Source organism: Rhipicephalus microplus, chromosome 7, assembly GCF_043290135.1.
Source record: "Rhipicephalus microplus isolate Deutch F79 chromosome 7, USDA_Rmic, whole genome shotgun sequence".
Lineage (NCBI taxonomy): Eukaryota > Metazoa > Arthropoda > Arachnida > Ixodida > Ixodidae > Rhipicephalus > Rhipicephalus microplus.
This window is the reverse complement of record NC_134706.1, coordinates 152,255,807-152,279,741: the sequence shown is the minus strand read 5'-3', so window position 1 is coordinate 152,279,741 and position 23,935 is coordinate 152,255,807. Positions and strand designations below refer to the sequence as shown.

At 43.7% G+C, this 23,935-nt stretch overlaps 1 protein-coding gene across 1 annotated transcript in view; it reads right to left on the bottom strand.

Moving 5' to 3' along the window:
* The window catches only part of LOC119180144 (uncharacterized), a 263,388-nt gene that overhangs the window by 171,120 nt on the left and 68,333 nt on the right, over positions 1-23,935 (bottom strand). The window contains exon 2 of the mRNA XM_075869841.1: positions 13,027-13,107. Within this exon, the coding sequence (XP_075725956.1) occupies positions 13,027-13,107 (81 nt within the window). The remainder of the gene's footprint in view (positions 1-13,026; positions 13,108-23,935) is intronic.

Below are 23,935 nucleotides of genomic sequence, written 5' to 3'. Positions count from 1 at the left end.
ATATATATATATATATATATAAATATATATATATATATATATATATATATATATAGATATATATATATATATATAATACATGGAAACAAGACAAGCGTGGAGAAAGGAGCAAAGATAAATTCTGTAAACGTGAACTCAGTTTTTATTTCTTAGTCACTCATGTGTTACGAAGGGGCCAAGTGTAGGTGTTAATTACCCACTTTAGTACCACATGATTATCAAAGTTTTTAGATATACGTCTAACTTCTACACACGTGTGCAGAACTAAGCGAAAACAGATCTCTGGTTTAGTTACTTGCATATTCCAGAGGACGCTGCCAAACTTTTCTTTCATATTTTATTATTCTCCCTATTTGTAAGCTGTCACGTGCAAATTATTGTAAACGGTGGTGAAATTAGTACGCAGCTCTTGGGCTATCAGTTAAATGTTTGGTTTAACGGCCTTTTCGAGATAAGGTGTCTAAAGTTCTTAAAGTATTACGCGTGCATCTAAGCGGCTAAGGCTTTATAAGCGCTTATAACTTCTTTATACTGCTGGTCGCTACAATGCACGCATAACTGAATGAGTCGAAAATATTTTGTTCAATTCATGTATTCATTTTTAGCTATGAACAGAATCGGTATAATCCGAAAAGAAAATTTGACCTCACATAGGTGTTTGAATGTTTGCTACATTGATCTAAGAAAGCTTGCACAGTGTCTATTGATGTTTCACAGCTACAGCACCAATTAACGTGAGCACATAACGTCGGTGTTTTACGCGGACATTTTCGTTTGCGAGGACGAGGGGGAGGGTTCAAAGTCATGCGGCACGTGGTGGACGTTTCGCGAACTAGCCTCTCATGAGCCGGAATCCTGGCCTCGGTGCAGATGCTGAGTTTTGTTCGGTTTCGGTGTTGTGGAGCGGGACAGACGCGGCCGACCACAAGGCTCGGCATAAAGGAGTTTCGCCCACACTAGGTTTCGGCTTCGGTATGGAAACCTTGTTCACAATAAAGGTGGCCCGGTGATCCAGGATTACGTCCGTTTCAGTACGTGGCCGATATGCCTATGTATTCTGGTGAGAGATATTGGTATCTTGTTCATTGAGGGTTTCCTTCGTAGTCTACATAAAATCAGTTCCTGATATTGACGGGAACACCAGTTCCTAAACCAGCAATTAAAGTGGTCTTCGCCCAGTCAAAGTTGTCATTAAATGTACCCACGTGTTCTGAAACTGCGTTAGACACGCGTCGTTTCTGTTTTGACGTCATTCACGTGGTCTTTCAGCCGTCTCTCGAAATTTTCTCCCTCTTCCATATAAAGGTGTAGACAGTCTGCGCACAGAATTCTATAAACACCTGGTCACTTTTCTTTTTTGAGCTAGTTCTTCACGTGAGTGCACCAACTCGTGCCTCAATTCACGGGCAGTGACATGCGTCACGTCTACGTCGAATGTTCGGAAAACCAGCGCCAACGCTTCAGCAACGCCTGGCACATATAAGATACTTAAGCGATGTTGTGGCGGGTGGTATAGCGAAACAGCGGCTCAGAGGTATGCCCCTTCTCACATCTCTTACAAACATAATAATAAATAATACCCTAGGCGTTAAGTGCCAAAACAACGATATGATTACGAGAAGCGTCGTATAGTGGAGAGCTCCGTATAAGACGTCGTCTGCTATGCCTTTCAGCACATGGGCCACTTTCTCCGACTCACTCATGTGCTCGTGAATCTGGCGGCATAGGGCGATGGCGTAGTGAATGTACGCGACGTACGACTCCGTCGACGTCTGTGCACGGGCCGCCAGTTGATTCCGCGCTGCGATCTGCCGCCCAACGGTGTCGCCAAAAAAGTCGCGGATCTTCTCTTTAAAGGAGTCCTAGCTCGTAATCTCCGCTTCGTGCGTCTCGAACCACACTCGCGTTGGGCCATCGAGGTGAAAAAGCACATTGGCAAGCATAATAGTCGGGCCCCACCTATGGCTTGCGCTGACCCGTTCGCACCGCTGATATGTCAGCTATAGTATACGTAGCAATATTTACCATCTGGTGTTCCTTTACGTACATTGACAACGCACAGTAAACATTAGCATAGCGCCTTTAGCGATACCGCCACGACCGGTATCGAACCCGTGACCTTCGGGTCTCTCTTACAAACAACTACAGTGCGCCGGCTAAATATGGGCCTCGATATTTTGAAGTATGCTCCTGCAGACCGACACATTCACGATAACATACGGTAATTTTATCAGGAACGACATTGAGAGAGTCGAGAGTGGTTTAGGAGAACTGTGAATATCGAAGAACGGCGATAGTGGAGGCTTCGGTGGATATGCGCTTTCCCGAGATTTTAACGTCGTCACGGGTGCTTTGGTGAGCGCGAGGAGACCACAGTGTTCCGTCGCACGGAGCGGAGGTCGCGTTCTCAGCGACGCGGGGGCAGCTTCGTAATAAGCCCCAAAAAGGGGCGTGGCCGAACGGCGGTCCGCCCACTTCGCTCTCCACACCTCCCTTAACGTTTATGCCCGCGTCAGGAGCGGGAAATTGTCATTGTTGAAAAGAGGACAGCAAACAAACAATCAAACGAGGTAAACAAAAGAGGGAGCACGAAGTGTGCCATTCGGCGAACGACTATTTGTTTTACCGTCCCTATCTACCGCTTTTCGCCGGTTCATGGATTTTCAAAGTAAAACAAGGACAACTTTACCGCAATCCATGCTTTCTACTTGCCCTTTGCTTCTGGAAACCAGTCTGGTGCCTTTGCATGCCGTTTCTAAAGCCTGTCGTCTCACCGGTTACGGCAGCTGGGGCCCATCTGTTTTGCCAGTCTTACACTAGTTGTCGTCTAAAACATGGCGGTCATGGCAAATCACCGCATCACACAATTAAAGTGAAAAATTCTTGTACATAACAGCCTAGTTTTTGTCATTAGTGGCTAGAACTGAGGGAGGAAAACCACCGCTCATCTTGTTCACAGCACCTATACACTGTTGCTGTTGTCTGCAGAGCGTTTCCTATATACATCGCCACAGCACATCTAGCCACATATTGCATGTGACGTGATCGGGAAGGTGAACAACATGGCACTCGGGCTTCTAAAGGCACAATTCTTTAGTGAGCTTGCTAAGTAAACAAAAACTCAGAGTACAAGCCACACAAGATACACATATGGCGACGATCTGCAGAGCGCTGGCCTCACCATTTCATGCTCGTTGACCCGCTTATTGTTCCTCTTTTGTCATCGCTATGCGCGATCTGGTTGTGAGTGCGCACTGTGTCTTGACGGCTCTGAAACCCGCCTGGGCCGACATCTGTCTGAACGTAACACAATGCTCTGTGTAGCGCGCGTTATGAGCGCTGCCAAAATCCCGTACACGTTACCCTTGAAACAAACAAATGAAAAACATTGAGGTGCATTATGGCCTCACATTATCAGCCTCAATTGGGTGGCTAGAGACGGTACGAAATACTTCCGTATTTTGGAGCGCGAGAATAATCATCGTGGAAAAAGTTCAAACGGGACAGCATGCGAATGTATTTTTCTGATACGCTGCATTTTACACGCAAACCTGTCTGTTAGTAAACATATTCTTTGGCTTTTTTCTGATCATAAATTGCTGCAATTTTCTCTCGCTGTCTTGTAAGCTCTTGTCAAAACTTCAATAAAAATAAAAGAAAGAAAAGGGTGTGGGAAGTGGCCCTTAATCGCCTTCACAATAACTCAACTGATCAATCCGAAATGTCTGTTTATAAGACTGCAGCACTCTTAAAAAAAATGGAGTGACGTACTCTCCATTTAGGGAGAAACGGCGATGTCCCCAATGTTCGTCTTCAAATAGAGAAACGTTGCTCCCTTATCCACGGAGAAACACATTCCTCCTTACGAAAATCAACATGGCTGCCCCCCGGCGAAGCGAGTAGGCTTAGCAAATGCAACGATTCTCGACTGGTAACGAGTACACGGCACTGAAAGTTACAAAAAACGGTCCCGTTGAGCTTGAAATTGAACGAAATGATTATAAAAAACAAGCAGACGAACCTGTGGCGGTGAACACATCGCGAAAGAGAACGATGGAGCAAGTACGTTTCATTCGGTCAGCGAAGCCACGTTCACTCCGAAATACACGGTTTCTGCAGAGCCCTCACCTGAAGAGTGCATGCTAGGCTTGCTGTATTTATTTCTCGCAGATTCAAATAGTGAGCGACGTTATCCATGCGCCTACGGGTCCGCAGGTCACGAGATGTGCCTCCAAACCATACACTCGATCGCAGCGAAACCATTCCGAATCCGTAGTGCAGCTTTGATAGATAGATGTTCAATGATATATAAATGGCTGGAGGTGTGAGAGCGTCATAGCAATGAAGTAGGTGGTAGGTGGTGTCATCTGGAGGGATTGAACAAAATTTAAAAAAAGTTGACTGCCGCGACATTTGTTGTTATTACCCACTATCACGGCTCCCTTGCGGATTGTTTACGCATCAACTCATTCACGACCACTTACGGACACCGAAGGCCTATTATGTGCTGATGCAATTCATATAGCAACACATGCACACATGGTCACATAGTACACAAATAGTACGCAACAGGTACACTAGCGTATACGCTAACAAGTACGCAACAAGAGCACAATCAACCATTCAAACCAACGGCTCACACCTCGACGGGTTACTCACACTCTACTAAGAGAGCGCGCCAGCCTATATAGCGATGAATTTCAACTGACCTGAGTGGCACAAGTTACAAGTAGGTTTTCTTACACTTTTTTACGTTTTTTATCAATACCACAACATGCGCACACGTAAATATATTGCATCTGATGCTTAGGCAAACCTTAGTTAATCAATGGTTGCACAATGATGAACGGAATAATTACTAGAGCTTATCAGGTTTTCAAGAAGGCGGATGCCCCAAGCCGTGCTTAGAATGCCAACGGCATTGCGAACGCTGCGCCATCTGTCGACCACTGCCACAGTTACTTTTTTTTCTTGAAGCCTCTGAGAGTGCAAACACTTGCCGCGCGTTAGCCATTTCGGAGGTCACGTTTTTTTTTCTTCTTGTTACTTGGAGAGGGCGCAGCATGCAGACCAAACTTTGTTTCCGTCGTGGTAGGTGTTCTGTGGTCACGTCGACCTCGTTTAGTTGTTTCGTCTTAACGTTTGCTTATATTCTTTTTACGTGCGTACCACAAGTGTGACCGTTAGCCATGGATATAGTACACCACTAGCCCTTCAATGACAATGTTTTTGATGCGGTAACGACCGTCCTAGCAACGTACGTACGTTACAACGCGGGTCTTGCGAGATAAATAAGCGATGACCTCGCATCCGACGGTATTTTTTCGTGAGCCATGACAGTGGCTAATGTCGTCGCGGCAGCTCTCATACTTGAGTGGAGGAACTATCGCTGCAGTGCGCAAGTTTACTATAACTTTATAGAATGTTGTGCCTGCATACTTTTCTGCTTCAGATGCCTCTCGCGATTCGCCTCGCGTGTCAACTTGCAATCATAGTGCGTGCCACAATTTTGTTGTTAGCGCTGTGGCTGTGGTGGTTATTACTCTGGATTCGGAATACTCTTTTCACAAAGGTGAGTGAGCGTTAGTACTTACTTGCTGTGCACAGCTGCTATAGAAGTGCATTTTGTGTTGAGTTTCTCACGACAAAGGAGAATCATGGACGAGAAAGACATACTGCTCGCGTGCATAATTCCTTCCTACTTCTCAGTGCTGGCATGGGCAATTCAAAACGAATGCGATTGAGAATTTGGTTTAACCTACAGAAGTCATTGGTTCACTTTTCACAAAAGTTTAGTTATGATGATGTTTAAAAAGTTTCTGATGGTTGTAATCTAGTCTGGCGAATAAACGCTCGGTGAAACTTCGCAGCCTGTTTCCCTTTGTGCTTTCACCTGCCGTGGTAGCATAGCCTTATTCGGTGACGTGTGACTATGCTGATGGACGCAGGTTCGATTCCGGCCACGGCGGCCGTATTCGAATGGGGCTAAACTGCAAAGAACATCCATATGGTGGTAGTGGCACGTATAACTCTATCAATTGTATAAAATCGTACTTTCACGCATGGACTGTAGAGTGGTATCAGGTTTCCTACACTATTGAAAAAATAAGTGCGATGCTTTTTTACGCGCCTCGTTGAATTCATGAGTGCTGTTGGTGCCGTGCGAAACTAAAAATGCGTGGGCTTACCAAGTATGTCGACACCGAAAAAAATCATTATTTTTTTTACACTCTAAGGTAATCGATAAAGCAAGACTGCTTGGGAAGCAGAGCTCCTTGTATTTGTGACAAATTGGTAGTATGAAACAACACGAGACACACATGGAAGTGTGCGGAGCATCGTGCGAGTGCCTGATGATAAAAAAAAGAGAGGCTTTTACTCTATACTAATAAAACAAAAGAAAACGTCATTCCTGCATTGCTTACAACAATTTTAGGTAAAAGCAATCGCTCACGACTGGCCGCGGCCGGCTATAGGCTTGGCGTGCGCATGCGCGCGAGCAAGACTCCCGTGATTGAGGAGAAACTTGAACGCTGAAGGAGGAACGCTGCTCCTTTGGTCCTTGCCGCGAGAGGGCGCGACGGGTAATGCGCCCGAAAGGGAGGAAGTCGCTGCGCCGAAGGAGGAACGGAGCCCGTTTCTCCATTCTCGCTCCCCTTTCTTTTAGAGTGTGCCCTACTGAACGCACTTCAGTCATTTAAGGTCGCACACAACGACAACATTCTTTGTGTAGACCCTTTATACGGTTCCCATGCATAGTTTAAACAACGGGTAATTACGTTGGCTAGTGTAAACCAGGCAAAACCCGCCACGGTGGTTTGGAGGCTAAGGCACTCGGCTGCTGACCCGTAGGTGGCGCACGATCGAATCCCGGCCGCGGTGGCAGAATTTTCAATGAAGGCAAAAATGCTCGAGCCTGTGTGCCTAGATTTAGGTGCACGTCCGAGAACCCCAGGTGGTCGAATGTTTCCGGAGCCCTTCCAGTACACCGTCTCTCATAAAGATATGGTGGCTTTGGAGCACTAAACTCTAATTAAAGAAAAAAAAACATGCAAGTGTTCTGCGCATAAACATAACACCCCGAGAATTTTTAATTAAACTACTACAACAATATAGCGCGAGTATACCTACAGACAGCAAATAATAAATAAAATTTACCTTTTAGTGAACCTGAAACTTACGTAAATCATGAACCGACGCACCCTGAGCGAAAATTTCATCAGTTGCGATGAGATTAAGCGGCTTCTTACGCGGCCAACGCACGTAGTCGCTCTATACGCCGGCACGCACATGTGAAACAGGTTTCTACGAAACAAAAAAGATGAAAAAAGTATAATAGCGACATGTATTGTCACTGTCTTTCCGGAAAATTCTTTCTTGACGAAGTATAGCTCCAAGCTCACCTAACGCTGCGGCCCGTACATAGCTCATTAGGCATAACTAGGTCGAGACTACAACAGTATCAAGTTGCTTACCAGATCCTCAGGAATTTTCTTCGGCCCCCGGCAAACTTACGCTCTAAGGAACCCGCTTTAGCAGTGACCTTCCGCGGCTGATCCTGTACTAACTCGTTTCTATGTAGGACTGGCATTTGGTCGCACGTTTGTGATAACCCGACGCTTGTTTCATTCACACGAAATTACTGCCGTTGGCTAGTCCTTCATCATTGCTGACGTAACTCCATGACCATTCACTGTTACCGTTAACCTTGGCAGTTCTCAGTTTAGAGGAGTTCCTGGCAATGTAAAACCCATTAGGTGAGATTGCGCAAGTTATTAGTCATATGCGAATGTTGCCAGAACGCTGACCAATTAATTATACTGTACTAGATGAAGTAAGGAACGTGTCAAACGAAAACTTTATTTTTCCAATACTTCAAGTTGAAAACCAGTATCCTCAGGAGAGGGAGAGAGAGAGAGAAATAGAGAGGAAAGGTAGGGAGGTTAACCAAGCTTGGCTCGGTTGGCTATCCTACACTTGGTGTGGGAAAAATGGGGAATAATATAGAGAAAAAAGATAGAAAAGAAGAGGAGTAAGATAGAGATGGACGAATAGTCAGCTCGACACTACACAGCACGGTCCCACGCTGTTCTTTCACATGCACTCGTATAACACTATACAATAATGCGCTGTTGTCAAGTATACACATGTTGTAAAATGGGCTCGAACACTTGAGCTATCAGTATCAAACGCTATTCAGAACAGTATAACTCTTAATCAGCTCCTGTTCAAAAGCTGGTTGTATCCAGGAAGTCAAACGAAGAGTGTCTGGTTTTCTGGTTATATTCAGCACTTAAGGCGAGACCTAATCAGGAGTGTATGGTGAGTAATGCATGGTGTCAAGAGCATGTCTCTGCAAAGTCATGAAAATATGTCACTGGCGCTCACATGAAGCATATCGCGTGAATAGCAGTTTGATAACCATGGTACGCTCTCCGATAATAGAGTTTACCTTGTGCTCTAAATTGTTACGCACTTTTTCTAAACACACAAACATTCACAGAAAAAATGCTAGCAGATGCATATAGTGAATCCCACACACATAAAAAATGTAGCTAATCACAATAACCGCGTACACCACCTAAATAAGACAACACACATTACTTCAAAGTAAGAGGTACGAATATCGACAACACATAGTAAAGAAAGCGATGCGACGAAAGTGAAGATCTGCATATAAATTGATTATAATTAGACTGTAATCATCATAGAACTTCGTTCTGCGCCCAAAGAACCAAGTTAAAGCATGACTCTGATGACTCTATAGAATTATTCTATTGACTGCGGAATGATATGTTATACTAAGGCATTAATATTTGTATCATGCACTCTTAAAATCGGCATAATTCGTTGAGTGATTAAGAAAGCGAATCAGCGTAAACTTTTGACTCTTCTAAAGGATTTCACGACGAAGTTCAACCTTAATATACATTATAATGCCATCATCGGTTTCAATGTTCTTTATTTTCTATTATTAGAGTGTACTAAAAGTGTTGAGTGGCGTGACCGCGCCTCGCCGCCTGATCCCTTACGCATTGCCCGTAGCGGCGGCGCTGCCGTCGAATAGTACTGAAACAGCCGAGCGCCTCGTGCAAGAACTGCTATGCGCTTTGGCTCCTCCATCGTGCTTTCTTGATGCAGATTTATTCGTACCTGCCCTTCATTCATGTCTAGCACAAGATGCCATAGCCCTTGAAATATGACACGCCAATCTACTGAATTTGAGCTTCAGAAAGCCCTTGTGAGAGATCGAAAATAACTCAGAAAAGGCTTGTATTATACTGATTTCTTCTGTCTTAACACTTTCTTCGTTGATTAGGCGTCTAAAATATTCAGATTAACTGAGCCAATTTATTGGGAGCTATCTGTGCTCACAAAGGGGTGAGATTGAAAAAAAAAATACCATTTCAAACGCACGCAGAACTAGGAGGCCGTAAGTAGAAAAGAGACAGAGAAGGAAATCTGAACCCCATACATGATGAAATGTTTTCGGAATTTAACTTTTCAAGGTGTACATATTTACACGCATTCACAGCGACCACCAATTGCCAGAGTTAGTTGTTCTGTTGCACCCCGTTCCTAAAAAAAAACATTCTGGGTTCTAGCCTCGCGCTGATCGTTTCCAGTTGTCGAAGCTGAATACAGCGTGCCTCTGTACAAATGAGCACAGTAATGTTCATCGTTTTGAGAGTATGACGTCCTAAAAGTAGTTCCAGTTTAAGGTAGCCATGGAAGAGAAATGCCCTACATAAAAGTAGTAGCTGTGCTAAGGGGCATGCATGGATATTGTTAATCGGGCGGTGACGTGCGCCTTAAATGCGTGTTGATATGATTGATTGATATGTGGAGTTTAACACCTGAAAACCTTGATATGATTATGAGAGACGCCGTAGTGGAGGACTCAGGGAATATCGACCACCTGGGGTTCTTTAACGTGCACCCAAATCTCAGCACATGGGCCTACATTTCTGGTTCGATAAGAAATGCAGCCGCCGTAGCCAGGATTCATTCCCGCGACCTGCGGGTCAGTAGCCCAGCACCTTAGCCACAAGGTTACTGCGGCGGGGCCTTAAATGCGTGTACTTGTAACTATATATATAATTGCAGGGAATAAATTCTTGGACGCCTGTAAATAGTATGAATAAAAAGAAGACACACGTCGAAAAGCAGAAAGATTTCTTTACGTTCCGGCCGTGGGACTGGCCTTCGTCAGAATAACAGATGTCACAGTGCTGCAACAGCATATAAGCGCATACGTTTCGCTTGCAATAATCACGTGAGTGCAAACATCATAAAAGCAAGCACAACAATCAGACATGAAATCTATATGGGGGGCCCCCGTATCACATCCTACTTATAAGCAATCAATTAACAAGTCACGACACGTGCAAAGGATTACAGCTGGTATAAGCAATAACATCTACAGCGGTCACTGATGCAAGACGCTAAGTTTCCCCGTATCATTTAAACTGCCTGCGATTGTATTGAACTTGAAGATGAGAAATGATTCGCGCACTTCCCTGTCATCATGCGTTCGGAAGCCAGACTCCAGAATCGTGGCTCTAATGTTGTCAAATGAGTGGCCCATTGCGTTAGCATGCTTTGATATTGGAAGGTGAGGAAGTGAAGAGATATGAGCCTTGTGATTGTTAAACCGATATCGGAAGGGTGTTTCGGTTTCGCCTACGTTCTGCATTCCACAGATCGAGCATTCCAGGAGGTAAACTACATTACGCGTGTCGCAGTTATAGTCACCCTTTATTTTCACGCTGAAGTTAGATGCGGTGCTATTTGCGATAAGTGAAGTGGTCATATGTTGGCAGACTTTGCAACGAGGTTTGTTGCAAGGGCGGCAGCCAGTAGGTTTACTGCGTACGCTTTTTGACGACATGAGTAGGTCACGCAGATTTTGCGCTCTTCTGTACGTCACACGCGGTGGTTCCGGGAAAATTCATATAAGTCGTTCACTTTGTAGAAGTATGTTATGGTGCTTTCTTAAAACGGCATTTAGGTGTTGCGCAGGCGCGGGAAATGTTAGAACAAGGTTAGTGCAGGAGAAGACCGGCTGTTTATTTTTGGTGCTTAAAAGCGTTTTGCGGTCCTGCTTACTTGCCCTTTTTATGGCGTCATCTATAATCTTGGAAGGGTATTTCTGTTTTGATAAGGCACTCCAAAGCTGCGCACAATTGGAATTAAAATCAGTTTCTTGGGAGCATATTCTTTTAAAACGAAGGGCCTGGCTATAAGGTATGCTGGTTTTAGAGTGCTTGACATGGTTGCTATTAAAATGAAGGTACTGTGCATCAGTTGGCTTTCTGTAAACTTTAGTGGCAAGTTTGTCGTCACACATTGTCACTGTTACGTCAAGAAAGTTGATAGCTTGTTCTGAGTAGGTATGAGAGAATGAAATGGATGGATGAGCGTTGTTGAAATCGTGAATGAACGATAAGAGATGACGTTCACCGTGCTGTCAAATCATGAATGTATCGTCAATATACCTTTTGTAGTACAATGGTTTAAGTGAACGGCTTGTCAGAAATTCATTTTCGAGTATGCCCATGAAAGTATTGGCATAATTAGGGCCTATGGGTGTGCCCATCGAGGTGCCATTAACTTGATGGTAATGAGTGCCGTCAAATTTCAAAGATTTTAGATTCCAAGACGAATTTTAAAAGGGTCATCAATGTCGAGCTGTCAATGATTTATATATATATATATACGGCAATAAAATATTTTGAAAGCAGCACAACTTAAGCTGTCGATACAAAATGAGAACTGGTTACAATGTATTTACGCAACATAACAGATGGTCTATATATACAATTGGCACTTTTATTATGTTTGTGTGTTGTTTTTAATACGTTCAATATGCAATAAGCCTTTCAGAAAGCAATAATTATTATCTTCCGCAAAACTGGCATGATAAAACTGAGTTGTAACCGATATAAATATTCTAACAACATTACTTCTACTCGGGTTTCTTGTGAAACAATCGAGCGTATGTAGGCTCATATGAGGAGGACTGTGCTCTGGATGTAGTAGAGACTGCCGACAAAACGAGCGTAAGATTTAATCGCGGTTTTGATTCTTCTCCTTTCTTCGCCAGTAGCTGCTTATGTAACGCTGCTAAAAGGGCTGCTTGAATGAGAAGCTAGGCCTGCACATTCACTAGTGCACCATGGCGCGTCGCAGGTGCGTCCACTGATACAGGCTCAGAAACGCGTCAAACGCACTAAAAACGGGATATTCCATGCTTTTGCAGGCTACGGCGCGCGCCCGCCCAATGCAAACGCTCCTGAGATCTTCAGTACCACGGGACAACAGCGCCGCCACTACTGTCACCCGCCGGAGAATCAGCCGAGATTCGGCGTGGCCGCCTCGTTTACTGCACTGCTGCCTTCTAGCACACTGTACTATTATCCACGTTGGGAATCCATCGCGCTCTCGATACAAGAGCGGTACATGTACTTGTAAAAGGCTAGTAAACTATTCCGAGAAAAGGCAAATGGCATCCGTTTAGGCAGCTTACAAAACTTTACTCGGACTCAGAATTTTCCTTTCCCCACAGCCATTTTGAAGCTTTGCCATATTAAGAACACCTCACCTGGTGTTGCACTACCTGTGAGATCAAACCATCTTTTACGAAACGATGATGTCATGCACGGACAGCGTCCGATGACTTTATGACACGGCGTCAGAAAATAACTTCATACTTTTTGGCGATTTCTGGTGTCGTAAAACATCATCAACTTCATTCCGCCATGATGTCATGCTATTCCCATAACATGATGGTGTTATGACGCATTATGTTATGAGACATTATTCACTTCAAAATGTCACGTGTGTTACTGTTTCCATTAGCTATCTTTGCGATGCTGGCTGACACAAACTATATGCCCAATCTTTCGGCTCTTGGTATAGATAAGGATTGCTTCTTTATAACTTTCTGTTTGTAGCGTTCTTTTAAAACCTAAAGGTTGGCGAGGACATACAAATAATGCGGGGCTTTTATTGTGCTATACTCACATTTTTCCTTGAAGTTTGACGATGCGTTCTGTATGAGTTGAAACAGTGGCGAAGACTCTGTCGGTGCGGATGAGGATTTGGCTGCGAATAAATACAAGGGTAAAAAATAAATGGGTAACTATTTCAACAATGAATGCGCGAGCCAATGCCGTTTCAACTGGCGGGCCAGACTTTGTCAGAGTAATGAACCTTTTTTGACAAAGGCTGGTCGACCGGCCGAAACGTCAGTAAATATCTAGCAGATACGCGGTCACGTTTTTTTTATTGTTTCATTTACTGATTAGAGATAAACTGCATGGGGACATCATTTCAGATAGAAGAAAGACAGGTGGTTTAGCATAGAGAATGACGGGAGGATGGCAACATTGTACTAAAATTAAAAGTATTGTGTCATGATGGCTCAATTACATGATAATTATTTCAAAATCTGACCAACGAGTCGGCCTAGCAGAAAACAAAAAAAAGGGACAAAGTCAGAGTCGCTCAAACGCGTCATATTCAATCTTTATCACTCCGAGTCCGTGACGACAGACTTCTCAAACAGAATGCATGATATAAGAACTATTACAAAAGGAAATTTTTATATGACCTATGAAGTCTGCTTTAACAGTGCGATACTCATAGGTATCCAGTGTGACTCCATATTAATGCCATCCTCCCCCACGTGACAACAGAGATAAAAAGCAGCAGTGCCTATATAAACAAACCAAGATTTTGGCAGTAAACTACGAATGACACTTTTGCGCCACACAAATGAATTGGTTTTTAAAAACCGTTGCAGACAATTTTACGAAGGTTGTACGTGTTATCTGAGCCGCCACTAAAGCCTTGTAATGGTGAATTCCATTGGAAGAGCAGGAGAACTCAAAAGCACACTGAAAGTGCTCCCTTCGAAACCGGCGTGTTTCAGAGGTTGAACAGGAGAAAGAGCACTGTGATCCATTGGTACACTGTAAGCAAAAGTTAGCCGAGATGGGAGTTTCTCCAGCACATGAGCCCACAAAACTCCACTGCCCCAATTATTTACTCCCTGGTAGGGAGTGAACTCGGCACATGTCATCGTAAAACGCCCCCTCCTTAATCACAGAGTTTATGAACAACATGACCTTGTTAAACTCCCCAGGGAGTTTCAGGTCACGTGGTTACAAACTCCCTATAGAAGCTTTAAAAACCCCCTTTGGGCGTGACGTGTGTGTGTGTGTGTGTGTGTGTGTGTGTGTGTGTGTGTGTGTGTGTGTGTGTGTGTGTGTGTGCGTGTGTGTGTGTATGTGTATGTGTGTGTACGGGCATATGTTTGCACGTCGGTGTGAAACACATGTGCTTTGTGTGGCTAACCGTGTAAGCATCTGTCAACAGCCAACGAAATTATCAGTGCAGCGAAGAATAGCAACGACCGGTTGGTATTTACTGGGAACATTTCAATATATTTCGCACCGTTAAACCACGCTGCACATCGGTCCGATTCCTCAACGAAACGTCGTGAATGCCGCGCTTCAAAGGGCCGAGTAACAAAAAACTTCGAAGAATAAATTAATGGTAGCAAAAGTAAGCTGTTACGATCGTCAGCGGCTGCTCCTGAAGTTTCACCATCAGAAACTTCGAAGTGGTCTGAAGTAGGCTTCGCTCGACTACGGCAGGCTGGCCGGCAACCGGTCTGAGAGTTGCGCCGGCGACGCGCTCGCCCCGTCTCCACCGATAGTGGCTTCTCGGAGTGTCACCGGTATTTCACCGGCTGCAACATCTAAGCGGTAGGAAGGCCTCGCTATGGCGTCGGTATCAAGCCGGCATCGTATCGAGCTCGCACTGCGCACCGGCCGCCGTGGCGAGCTCTGCGAGCTATACATGCAATGCATGCGAGCAATGGGAACAGCGGCTGCGAACCGTCTCATTCGTTTAAGTCTATCGCTCCGTAGCTTAAACTGCATGGATAGCGGACACCTATTTCTGTGCATGGGAAAAACGAGACGTAAACTGCACATCAGCAAGCATTTTGTGATCGCCAGCTGTCATTCATCGAATCACCGTGCCGTACTCGTGAGTGAGGCCTAGTCGTCGAACGCAGTAGCGGCGGTCTACCTCGGTTCATCGCTGGAGCTGCTAAATGTGCCTCGTTACAGTGTTCATTCAAGGCCGCGCGCACTTTGTGTATGATTCCGTGCATTTTACGGGTCCACAAACAGTACTGCTAATGCAAATTCAGCCCGTACGACAGAGCGTCAACTGATGAAACTTTTTGGCTATAGTAAAAAAATAATAAATATTAGGCAGGCTTAGGATAAAAGGCATGTGTGTTGAAGTGCTTACATCAGACCACCGCAAGTTCATACTTACGCCGTGCGTATTTATTGCCTAATTAACAGCAAAAAAAGGCTTTCACCAGGGCGACATGGGAGGTAAAAATGTGGTGCATATATATACCCGGCGACTATATGATAGGTGTGTACTGCTAGTGGCAAGCTGTGGTGAGTGCGAGTGTTGTGGTATAACGTGAACATTGTGATAATATTTGTGTACTGTAATCATTGTTGTGCGCATTAAATGTTATGTGATTAAAGTTACGCTAGCGCATGGTACGGCTGCTGACGTAATCAAAAAAATTTACTCCCATACTGACCTGAAAAAGTTCCCCAATGGATGTAAATAAAAACCCCCCTGGCACCATGCAAAAACCCCCTACGGATGGGGAGTAAATTTTTTACTCCCAACGGAGGGGTTTATAAAACTCCCATCGGGGCGTGCGCTAGAGGACAAGGTCATTTACTCCCATCTCGGCTTATTTCTGTTTACAGTGTAGAGCGAGAGCGCTTTTACAGCTCCGAGAGCATCACTGCTCCGTTAGCAGTGATGTCGCCTGAAAAGCGGAGTAGGCGCAGTCAAGGACAGTCACATGACCTTCGATCTTCAGTATCAGAATTTTTCTTCAGCTGGCAACTGTGGCGCCAATGGTGGCAACCATGTGTCACCACTCACCACAGTTTCGCACGGGTGGCGATGATGACAGAAGTCTGCCGAGTGCGTCGTTGCACAAACATACTATGTCTAAAAATGATGAACAACATGTGACTGACCGCTTTCACGCGTATTATACTGCTGTCCCACAGAGAATGCTGGGACTTGAAATTTTTAAATAACATGGTCTCCTCACTCGTATTCACCCTTTCACCTGCTTTCCAGGAGCGTGCTGTGTTCCAGTGGCCGATTGAGTAACCCTGCTGTCAGTGCTCTGCTCCCCAACTCCTCCTCACTGTACGACGCCTCTGCTCCTACTTCCTGAATGGAATTCGCCATAAGTGTCCACTTCTGGTCTTGTAATAATCAATCACTCAATCATTCAATCATTTATATAACGTGCCCTAAAACAACCATGAGGCCGCAAAAATGTACTCTTCACAAAAATCTAATAAAGAAACAGAGAAAACACACACAAAATAGAAATGAGTGCAAAATGGGAAGAATGAAAGGACAAACGAGAATCATAAAAAGGAAGTGACAAATAAAAGACAATGAATATATACACCCATGTAGAAACTTCCCTAAAATAATGAAAATGGAGGAATCTGTATAGCGTAAAAAACTATATATGTTATAACAGTGCCCAGTTTAGATAACAAAAATAGCAGTGGACTGTTAAAAACATCAACATCATGAAAGTTAACATTATAGAGAATTTGTATTCTGTGAGCAGCAGAGGGTTCAAAGAAAGTGCATAAAATGGTCGATTCTTTCTGGTTACCTGGCGCCAAATTCAAAATATTACACAGCTGAGAGGCAAAGGGCAGGATATCATACCGTGAAATAAGACGTCAGCGTGACTTCGTCGGCAGTGATGTAAAGGCCACAATAATAGTCTGGTAGTTTTTGAACGAGATTCAGAGTTATTTCTATCAAAACGATGATTGTAAATGCTTATTAATTTATTCTGGACTTGCTCAATGGTGTGACTGCCAGATTTAGGGATGCCCTTCCAGACAACAGATTCGTACTCCGGTAGAAGAAGACATAATGCGGCGTAGAAGGCTGTGGAAGAACTAAATTCTCGAGAGATTTACAAACACAACCGAGAGAACAAATGCCTATAATAATAATAATGATTGTAATAATATTAAGATGGTAATGTTATTAATAATAATTGTTGGGGTGTAACCTCTCAAAACCACCATTTCATTATAAGAGACGCCGTCGTGAAGCGGCTTCGGAAATTTAGACCACCTTGAGTGCCCCTCAATACAAAAGCACACAGGCCTCAAACATTTTCGCCCCCTTCGAAAATGCGGTCGCCACGGCCGGCGTTCGACATCTCGACCTGCAGGACAGCAGCCTAGCGTCTTTGTCTTTAGACCTCCGTGGTGGGTTACTTCTTGTCCAACTAGTAGTTGGCGCTGCATGAAACAATATGGAACCATACCATCTAGCCCAGCTATTGACCTCGCTGCTATATTAAATACCCATCCGAATGAGCGAACCACTTCCTCAGTCACAACCGTTTCAATCCGGTAGAACAAGACGCGGTGGGATGCTTACATAACCAGCCACATTGTTGCCCCGGCGTGACTACGTACACAAGAGAAATATAAATGACGCAAACGAACTCACCAAGATCCAAACAACCAACCTAAGAAACAAACGAAGGAACAATCAAGCTAGCTTTTTCGCAAGGGTGTCTCCAATTACGTTGAACTTGAGGAAGCAGCAATTGTTGTGGGCCAGTTGCAACAAACTGCAGCACCTGTGCTTCTTTTGGCGAGTGACGGACGAGGCAGAAGGCAAGTAGCCGTGTTGCGAAGGATTTACGTCGGCGCGATTACACTAATCGCTTGTAGATGATGCTCCGAGATGGTCTCGTCATATAATTCACGCTGTTTGCTTGCCAAGCGCTCGTCTGAACAAGCACGATGCATGCAGTCGGGTTATCAGCAGAAGGATACCATTGTTGCCTTCGCTGCAGCATTCTGTCTTTTTTTCTCTTTCTTTTCTTCCTTCATTTCTTTCTTTTATTCTTCTTTTCTCTTTCTTTCTTTCATTTTTCGTTCATTCTTTCTTCCGATTGTTTGTTCATTTTTTCTTCAAGAAGACTGTTTGAAATTGACGTCGTCAGGGCTGTTAGGCGAGATGGAGTATCGAGGAGTGAAAAACCTGGCACATAAATATTTGCTTAGCGAGTTGCGCACGACAAGGGCTACACGGCCCCGCTTGTGTTGTCGTGTGGACCACCCAAGTAGTCGGACGTTCAGTACAGCCGCCTTCAACACCGCACTTTTTCATACCATGCTGCAAACTTCACAGCACAGACCTTGCGACAAAGCTTTGCTTTTCTTGAAAGTTCGTATTCACGAGTGCTGCGCATGCAACACAGCAGCCTGGCTGGACGACCGCTTTAATAAGGGAGGCTTTCCATCTTGCAGCTGCGTCTCGCAGTTAAAAATGAGCGGTAAGCCCGGAGAGATACGTAGCTCACGTAACAGTTAGCGCGTATTTCCCGCCACCAGTTAGGCAGACTTCTGCAGTTTGCACGCACTTAAGCTTGATCAATGTTTGCTGACCCCCGTATTCACAAACGCTCCTCGACTCGACATTCACCCTTCACTTGACAGAGTTGAGCGCTGCGCCACTACCCGGCTGAAAATGACGCTGCGCTGCTCAAGAATCGCAGCAGACTATCGCTGATATGCAGTGACTTGCCATACCTAGAGATGGCACTCCCATCGGCTTTCTCAAGTGAAGGCGAAGCGTTGAGTGAAGGGAGGTTCTAGAATACGGGGATGAGTGTATAAGCATTACTACTGGGCGCGGTGGCTGTGCCTCTAGAGTGTCCCTTAACCCATTCCTATTCGCCTTGCAGGTGGTTACCAAGGTTATCTTTCTGATGATTCTTCGTGGCCCGAACTGCGTCGCTTCATCACGCATGACAACTACGTCCACTTCATGGCATCACGCAAGTGATCCTGTGGCTATCACAACGCATCTTAATGCAACCGTTATCTACACTTCAACTGGGTGTAAAATATCGACCCCGCCGCCCCTGGTCCTGGGTCCAGCTTGGCAGGCACCATTGGAATCGACAGACGGCATAACGGCAGCTATAAAACAGCCGGATCTACGCTGCTCGCCTCGTGGGCTCGGTGGCTGTGCCTCTAGATTGTCCACTAATCCATTCCTATTCGCCATGCAGGTTAGTCCACCTCACAGTTTATTCGCTAAACGAACGAACAATTGTACAGCTGCCGAGCCCCCGGAGTTTATTCTCGATGGTTTGTGAATGTATTGCTGTTGTGCGTTTACTCTTGCTGCAGCTCTCGGGTGACATTGAACAAAATCCTGGTCCTGATTTAGGAGCGGTCCTAGCTGAACTGAAGAAGATATCTACTGGGCAATCTAAACATATCTCGGAAGTACAAGAGCTTAAAATTCAGATACTAGCAACCAATAACACCTTGTCTGAACTCAATAAACGCCTATCGAATGTGGAAGCCAAATGCCAGCAAATCGAGCCCTTGAGGCAGAAGCTCGTAACAGTGCAAACCGACACAGCTGAAACAACTCATCAAGTTTGTAATATTAAAACCTGTCATGATGAAGCGGAGAACCGATATCCGCGTAATAATTTAATATTTTATGGAAATAATGACACAAGCAAATCTGAATCATTTGCACAGTCAGAAGAACGACGTTATTAGACTATTCGACAACCCAACTTTGCCTTAGAGCCAAAAGAAATTGAGCGAGCACATCGCCTAGGTAGATAGTGTCTGGATCGCAACTGGCCTATTATGGCCAAACTTTCCTTTTTTAAAACCAGGGAAGCCATATTGTCGAATGGTCGCAAGCTTAAAGATACTTCTTTCAGTGTGGGTGAAGGTTTTTGTCAAAAAGCACGGATCGCACGCTGACACCTAATCACCTTTGCAAGAAGCAGGTCGATCCTTTTTTCTCTTAAATACAAAACACCATCAATTGGCTCAAAGCGCTACATGTTTGACGAAACATCTCAGTCCGTTAAGAAATATAGCTAATGCGCAGTCACGACTTGGTGTCCCGACGTACTGTGCCTGCCTCTCTAAAATCTTTTTCAATCTCAGTTATCTTTACCAATGTTGGAAGTTTTGCTTCGAAACATGAACAGGTAGCTGACCTCGTAACTACATCTGAAAGTGACTTACTTATTTTAATCGAAACGTGGCTTATCAATGAAACTGATGACAGAGAAGTTATGAATGAACTGCCAAACTACAATGTTTTTTCGCTGGGAGAGGCAAGGGGCTCGAGGCGGTGGTGTTTTAATCACTGCCAAAAGTGCCCTTGAAATATTATGGCTTATCTGTAGAGCTAACCCACGGCTAATACTAATCGGTGTTTGCCACCGTCCCCCAACAGTAACGCTGACTTCTCAGGAGAACTCACCAATATCCTGGTCTTCCTAACGAAAAAATTCTCAAACGCATGCATCTTGCTTTTTGGAGACTTTAACTACCCTCCAGTTGACTGGATTAATTATTCTAGCTCGGGTAGCAGTAATACAGGAGTTAAAAATTCTGGTCGCTTTTCCAAAACAACAACTGGTCGCTTTTCCAAAACAAGCTGTCCAATCTTGTTACGCAATATATATCAACAGCCGTACTCCGGCCCAATCTTAACCAACCATGGTTCACCAACACGTTAAGAAAACTTGAAAATGAAAAGAAACGGTTGTTTCGCTCAGCTAAACTTCGGCCGAACCCCAACACCTGGGATAAGTATTACGAAGCTGAACTTGGTCGCTATTCAACAACACAAATATTCATTTTTTTCATTCAGATCTACCTCGCATGCTTAATAGCAACCCCCGAAAATTCTGGCAGGTCATCAACCTCAAATCATCCTCTGGTATCAAAATTTCTAAAGACTGTCAAGTTATATCCGGCATATATTGTGCCACTGCGTTTAACTCCGGTTTTGCATGTTTTCACAATCGAACCACCCATGCCTCTCCCTGCATATTCTGTTCCTCTATTGCCTTCAATGCCGGATGTATATTTTTCACCAGTCAGAATATCTGCACTGATTGACAAATACAAATTATCCTCATCAGCCAGTGTTGATGAAGTAACTGCGAAGTTATTGAAAAACACTAAGTGCATAACTTCCACGTACCTAACATTAATGTTTTCGCTATCATTATCATCAGTCACCCTTCCAGACAAGTACAAAAAGAGCAAAGTCGTTCCAGTCGACAAATCAGGTAACCGTGAATCACCATTAAACTATCGCCCAATATCCATCACTAGTATACCTTGTAAAATCATGTAAAATCATGAATCGATACCAAACTTGGTATGGCATAACATGACTGTATGAGGAACATATTTGACTAGTCAGAAAAGGAAAATCATGACATGTATGTCATGAATGTCCTGATTTAAATTTCATGGTCCAGCAGCTCTTGCGGTTGTTTCGTACAGATGACATGTTGCAAAACTGGTATCCCTTACGGAAACGCCATACATGGTCCATATATAAGTTATATCTGGCCATATATAAGCATATATGGCAGCATATGTGGCCAGATATAGGCATATATGGCAGCATATGTGGCCACATATAAGCATATATGGCAGCATATGTGGCCAGATATAAGCATATATGGATGTATATCTGGCGGAGTCGGTTCATGTATGGGGTTATATACGGCCATATATGACGCGGTTGGCCCATATAAGGAGTCAAATCCGGCCAAATAAGGCATGGCCACACCATATATAACATATCAAGTGGGTCCTTATATGTTGAAGTGCTCTCTTATTTGGGATGAACCACGTATATATTTAGCACCGTGATCACACTTTTATGCGAATTGTAATATATAACAATTTGTACACAAAGCTGACCTGCTTATTTTTCATAACAATAGGAGTATTAAATATATATGTTGTTTCTGCCATGCAAAAAAACCGAAATTTCAGGTCAGCTTTGTGTTCGTGATAGTTGCAACTCAGTTGAATGCATATATGCATGCATTCGTGTAATTTAACTCGTACATTTTTTATGACATTTAGGTTTGAAACAATAAGTTGCAATTAATACGACGTAAATAATGTATACAAGAGCAGACATGTTTTACGAGGAAGGAATCGTGTCAAGTCACAAAACGTATTGAAGCTTCTGAACCTCGCTATTATTATAGAGCAATCCTATATAGTATTATGTAAAGACAAAATGCATGCAAGTTATATTGTTCACATTAATGCATTGTTTAAAGTGGCAGCAAGAAATAGTCATTTCAATGCACTTTTAGCTTCCACATCGGTGGACAAAATTTCTGATTATTTGAAAGTTTTGATGGCTATATGCTCCCTTCATATAACAAGATTTCTATTAATGCTGTTGACCCCTCATCTGCGAGTGCTTTCAGCAGCCATTTACTAAAATTGCATGCGCAGTGCAATGTTTAAGGGAGTATTTTCAAAAACAAAAAGAACTTACGTGAATGCAACTTGCAGGCACTATTATGATTACAATCAAGATGGAAGTTGTACTAATTTATTGCAAAATACATCTTGCGTTTCCTTTGGCTACGTATAATGTTCCTGGCTGTGCACATAGTAAATTTATCAAAAATTTTATGATTGCACAAGTGAACAATTAATTTATTGTAATGTTTTCAAGCGTCAAATAAATCTCACGTCATAGACATGTACGTTAAGAAAGGTGCAACTGACTCACAATTGATACATATTTAATGGACCATGTAATGAAATGCTGAAGCTTTATAGCAACATTTAACGTAGGCTGCCGAATTCACAAAACTTCTATTTTGTGTCGGTGTGTCATTACTTGGTCGAGGTCACTAAAGCGCACGTGCCATCATCATGATTAGCCTAAACATTGCCTTGTGAATACAATTAGTATGACACTTTTTTTGCGGGCTGGCGTGATACCTAAGCCAAACTCTACATTATGTAAACAGCCCCTTGCTGTGCAGGCGCGTAACGATTCAAACTGCTTGCGAACATATCCTTTCAACACCAACACGATAGTGCACTTACTTATAAGATATGTATGCCGGTACATACTCACCAAACTGCGCAGGTGCACATTCGCGTATAGAGATTCATGGGCACCAGGACACTGGCATTTCATTCAATGTGGCTAGATATTTTCGGCCATGTCAGAATGATATGAGTGTATTATTATTATTATTATTATTATTATTATTATTAATGTTGTTGTTGTTGTTGTATTTCGCAAAACGTCCAACAGCAAATCCATATGCTGTCATACTGTGTCGTTATGTAAGTTTTATGAGATCAGTTATCTTGGTGTTCTTTTTGATAGCATGCTGAATTTTTTCTACTTGCATTAAATGTGCTGCCATGCGAGGCCTTCATTCTCTTCCTGTTGGCTCGACATCTCGCGAGAATCCGGTTCTCCTACAGCCTTCTACTAATGGTACACCGTGATATGTCGTGCTCAACTTGAGTACATATGCATATCTGATTTAGAATGGCCTTGCTAAATCCAGCAGTAGCGCCACTGAGTGAGTCCAGAAAAATTTCATAAGCATTTACCCCCATCGTTTCACTATAATCCTTTCAACACTGCTGGAATATTATATTTGCCACCAGTTAATGACCGGCAAAATCACGCTGAGCTGTTATTTATTTTCAAGCTAGTTCAGGGTGAGATATTCTGCCCTTCTCGGTTGTAATAATTTTCAAACTTTGCGTAAGTTATCGAGAGAGAATCGACCGTTGCATGTACCTACCAGCTTCTTTCAACACTCTATCCTTTACAGAATACCGAGTCTATCTAACGTCAACTTTCTCAATTCGTTATGTTTTTCATAGTCTAAAGTCATTTTTTTTTTGTCAGTGAGGGCTGCCCTGTCCTAACGTAGATTTGCATATGCACAGATTCTTTCCTTTTCCGTCTTTCA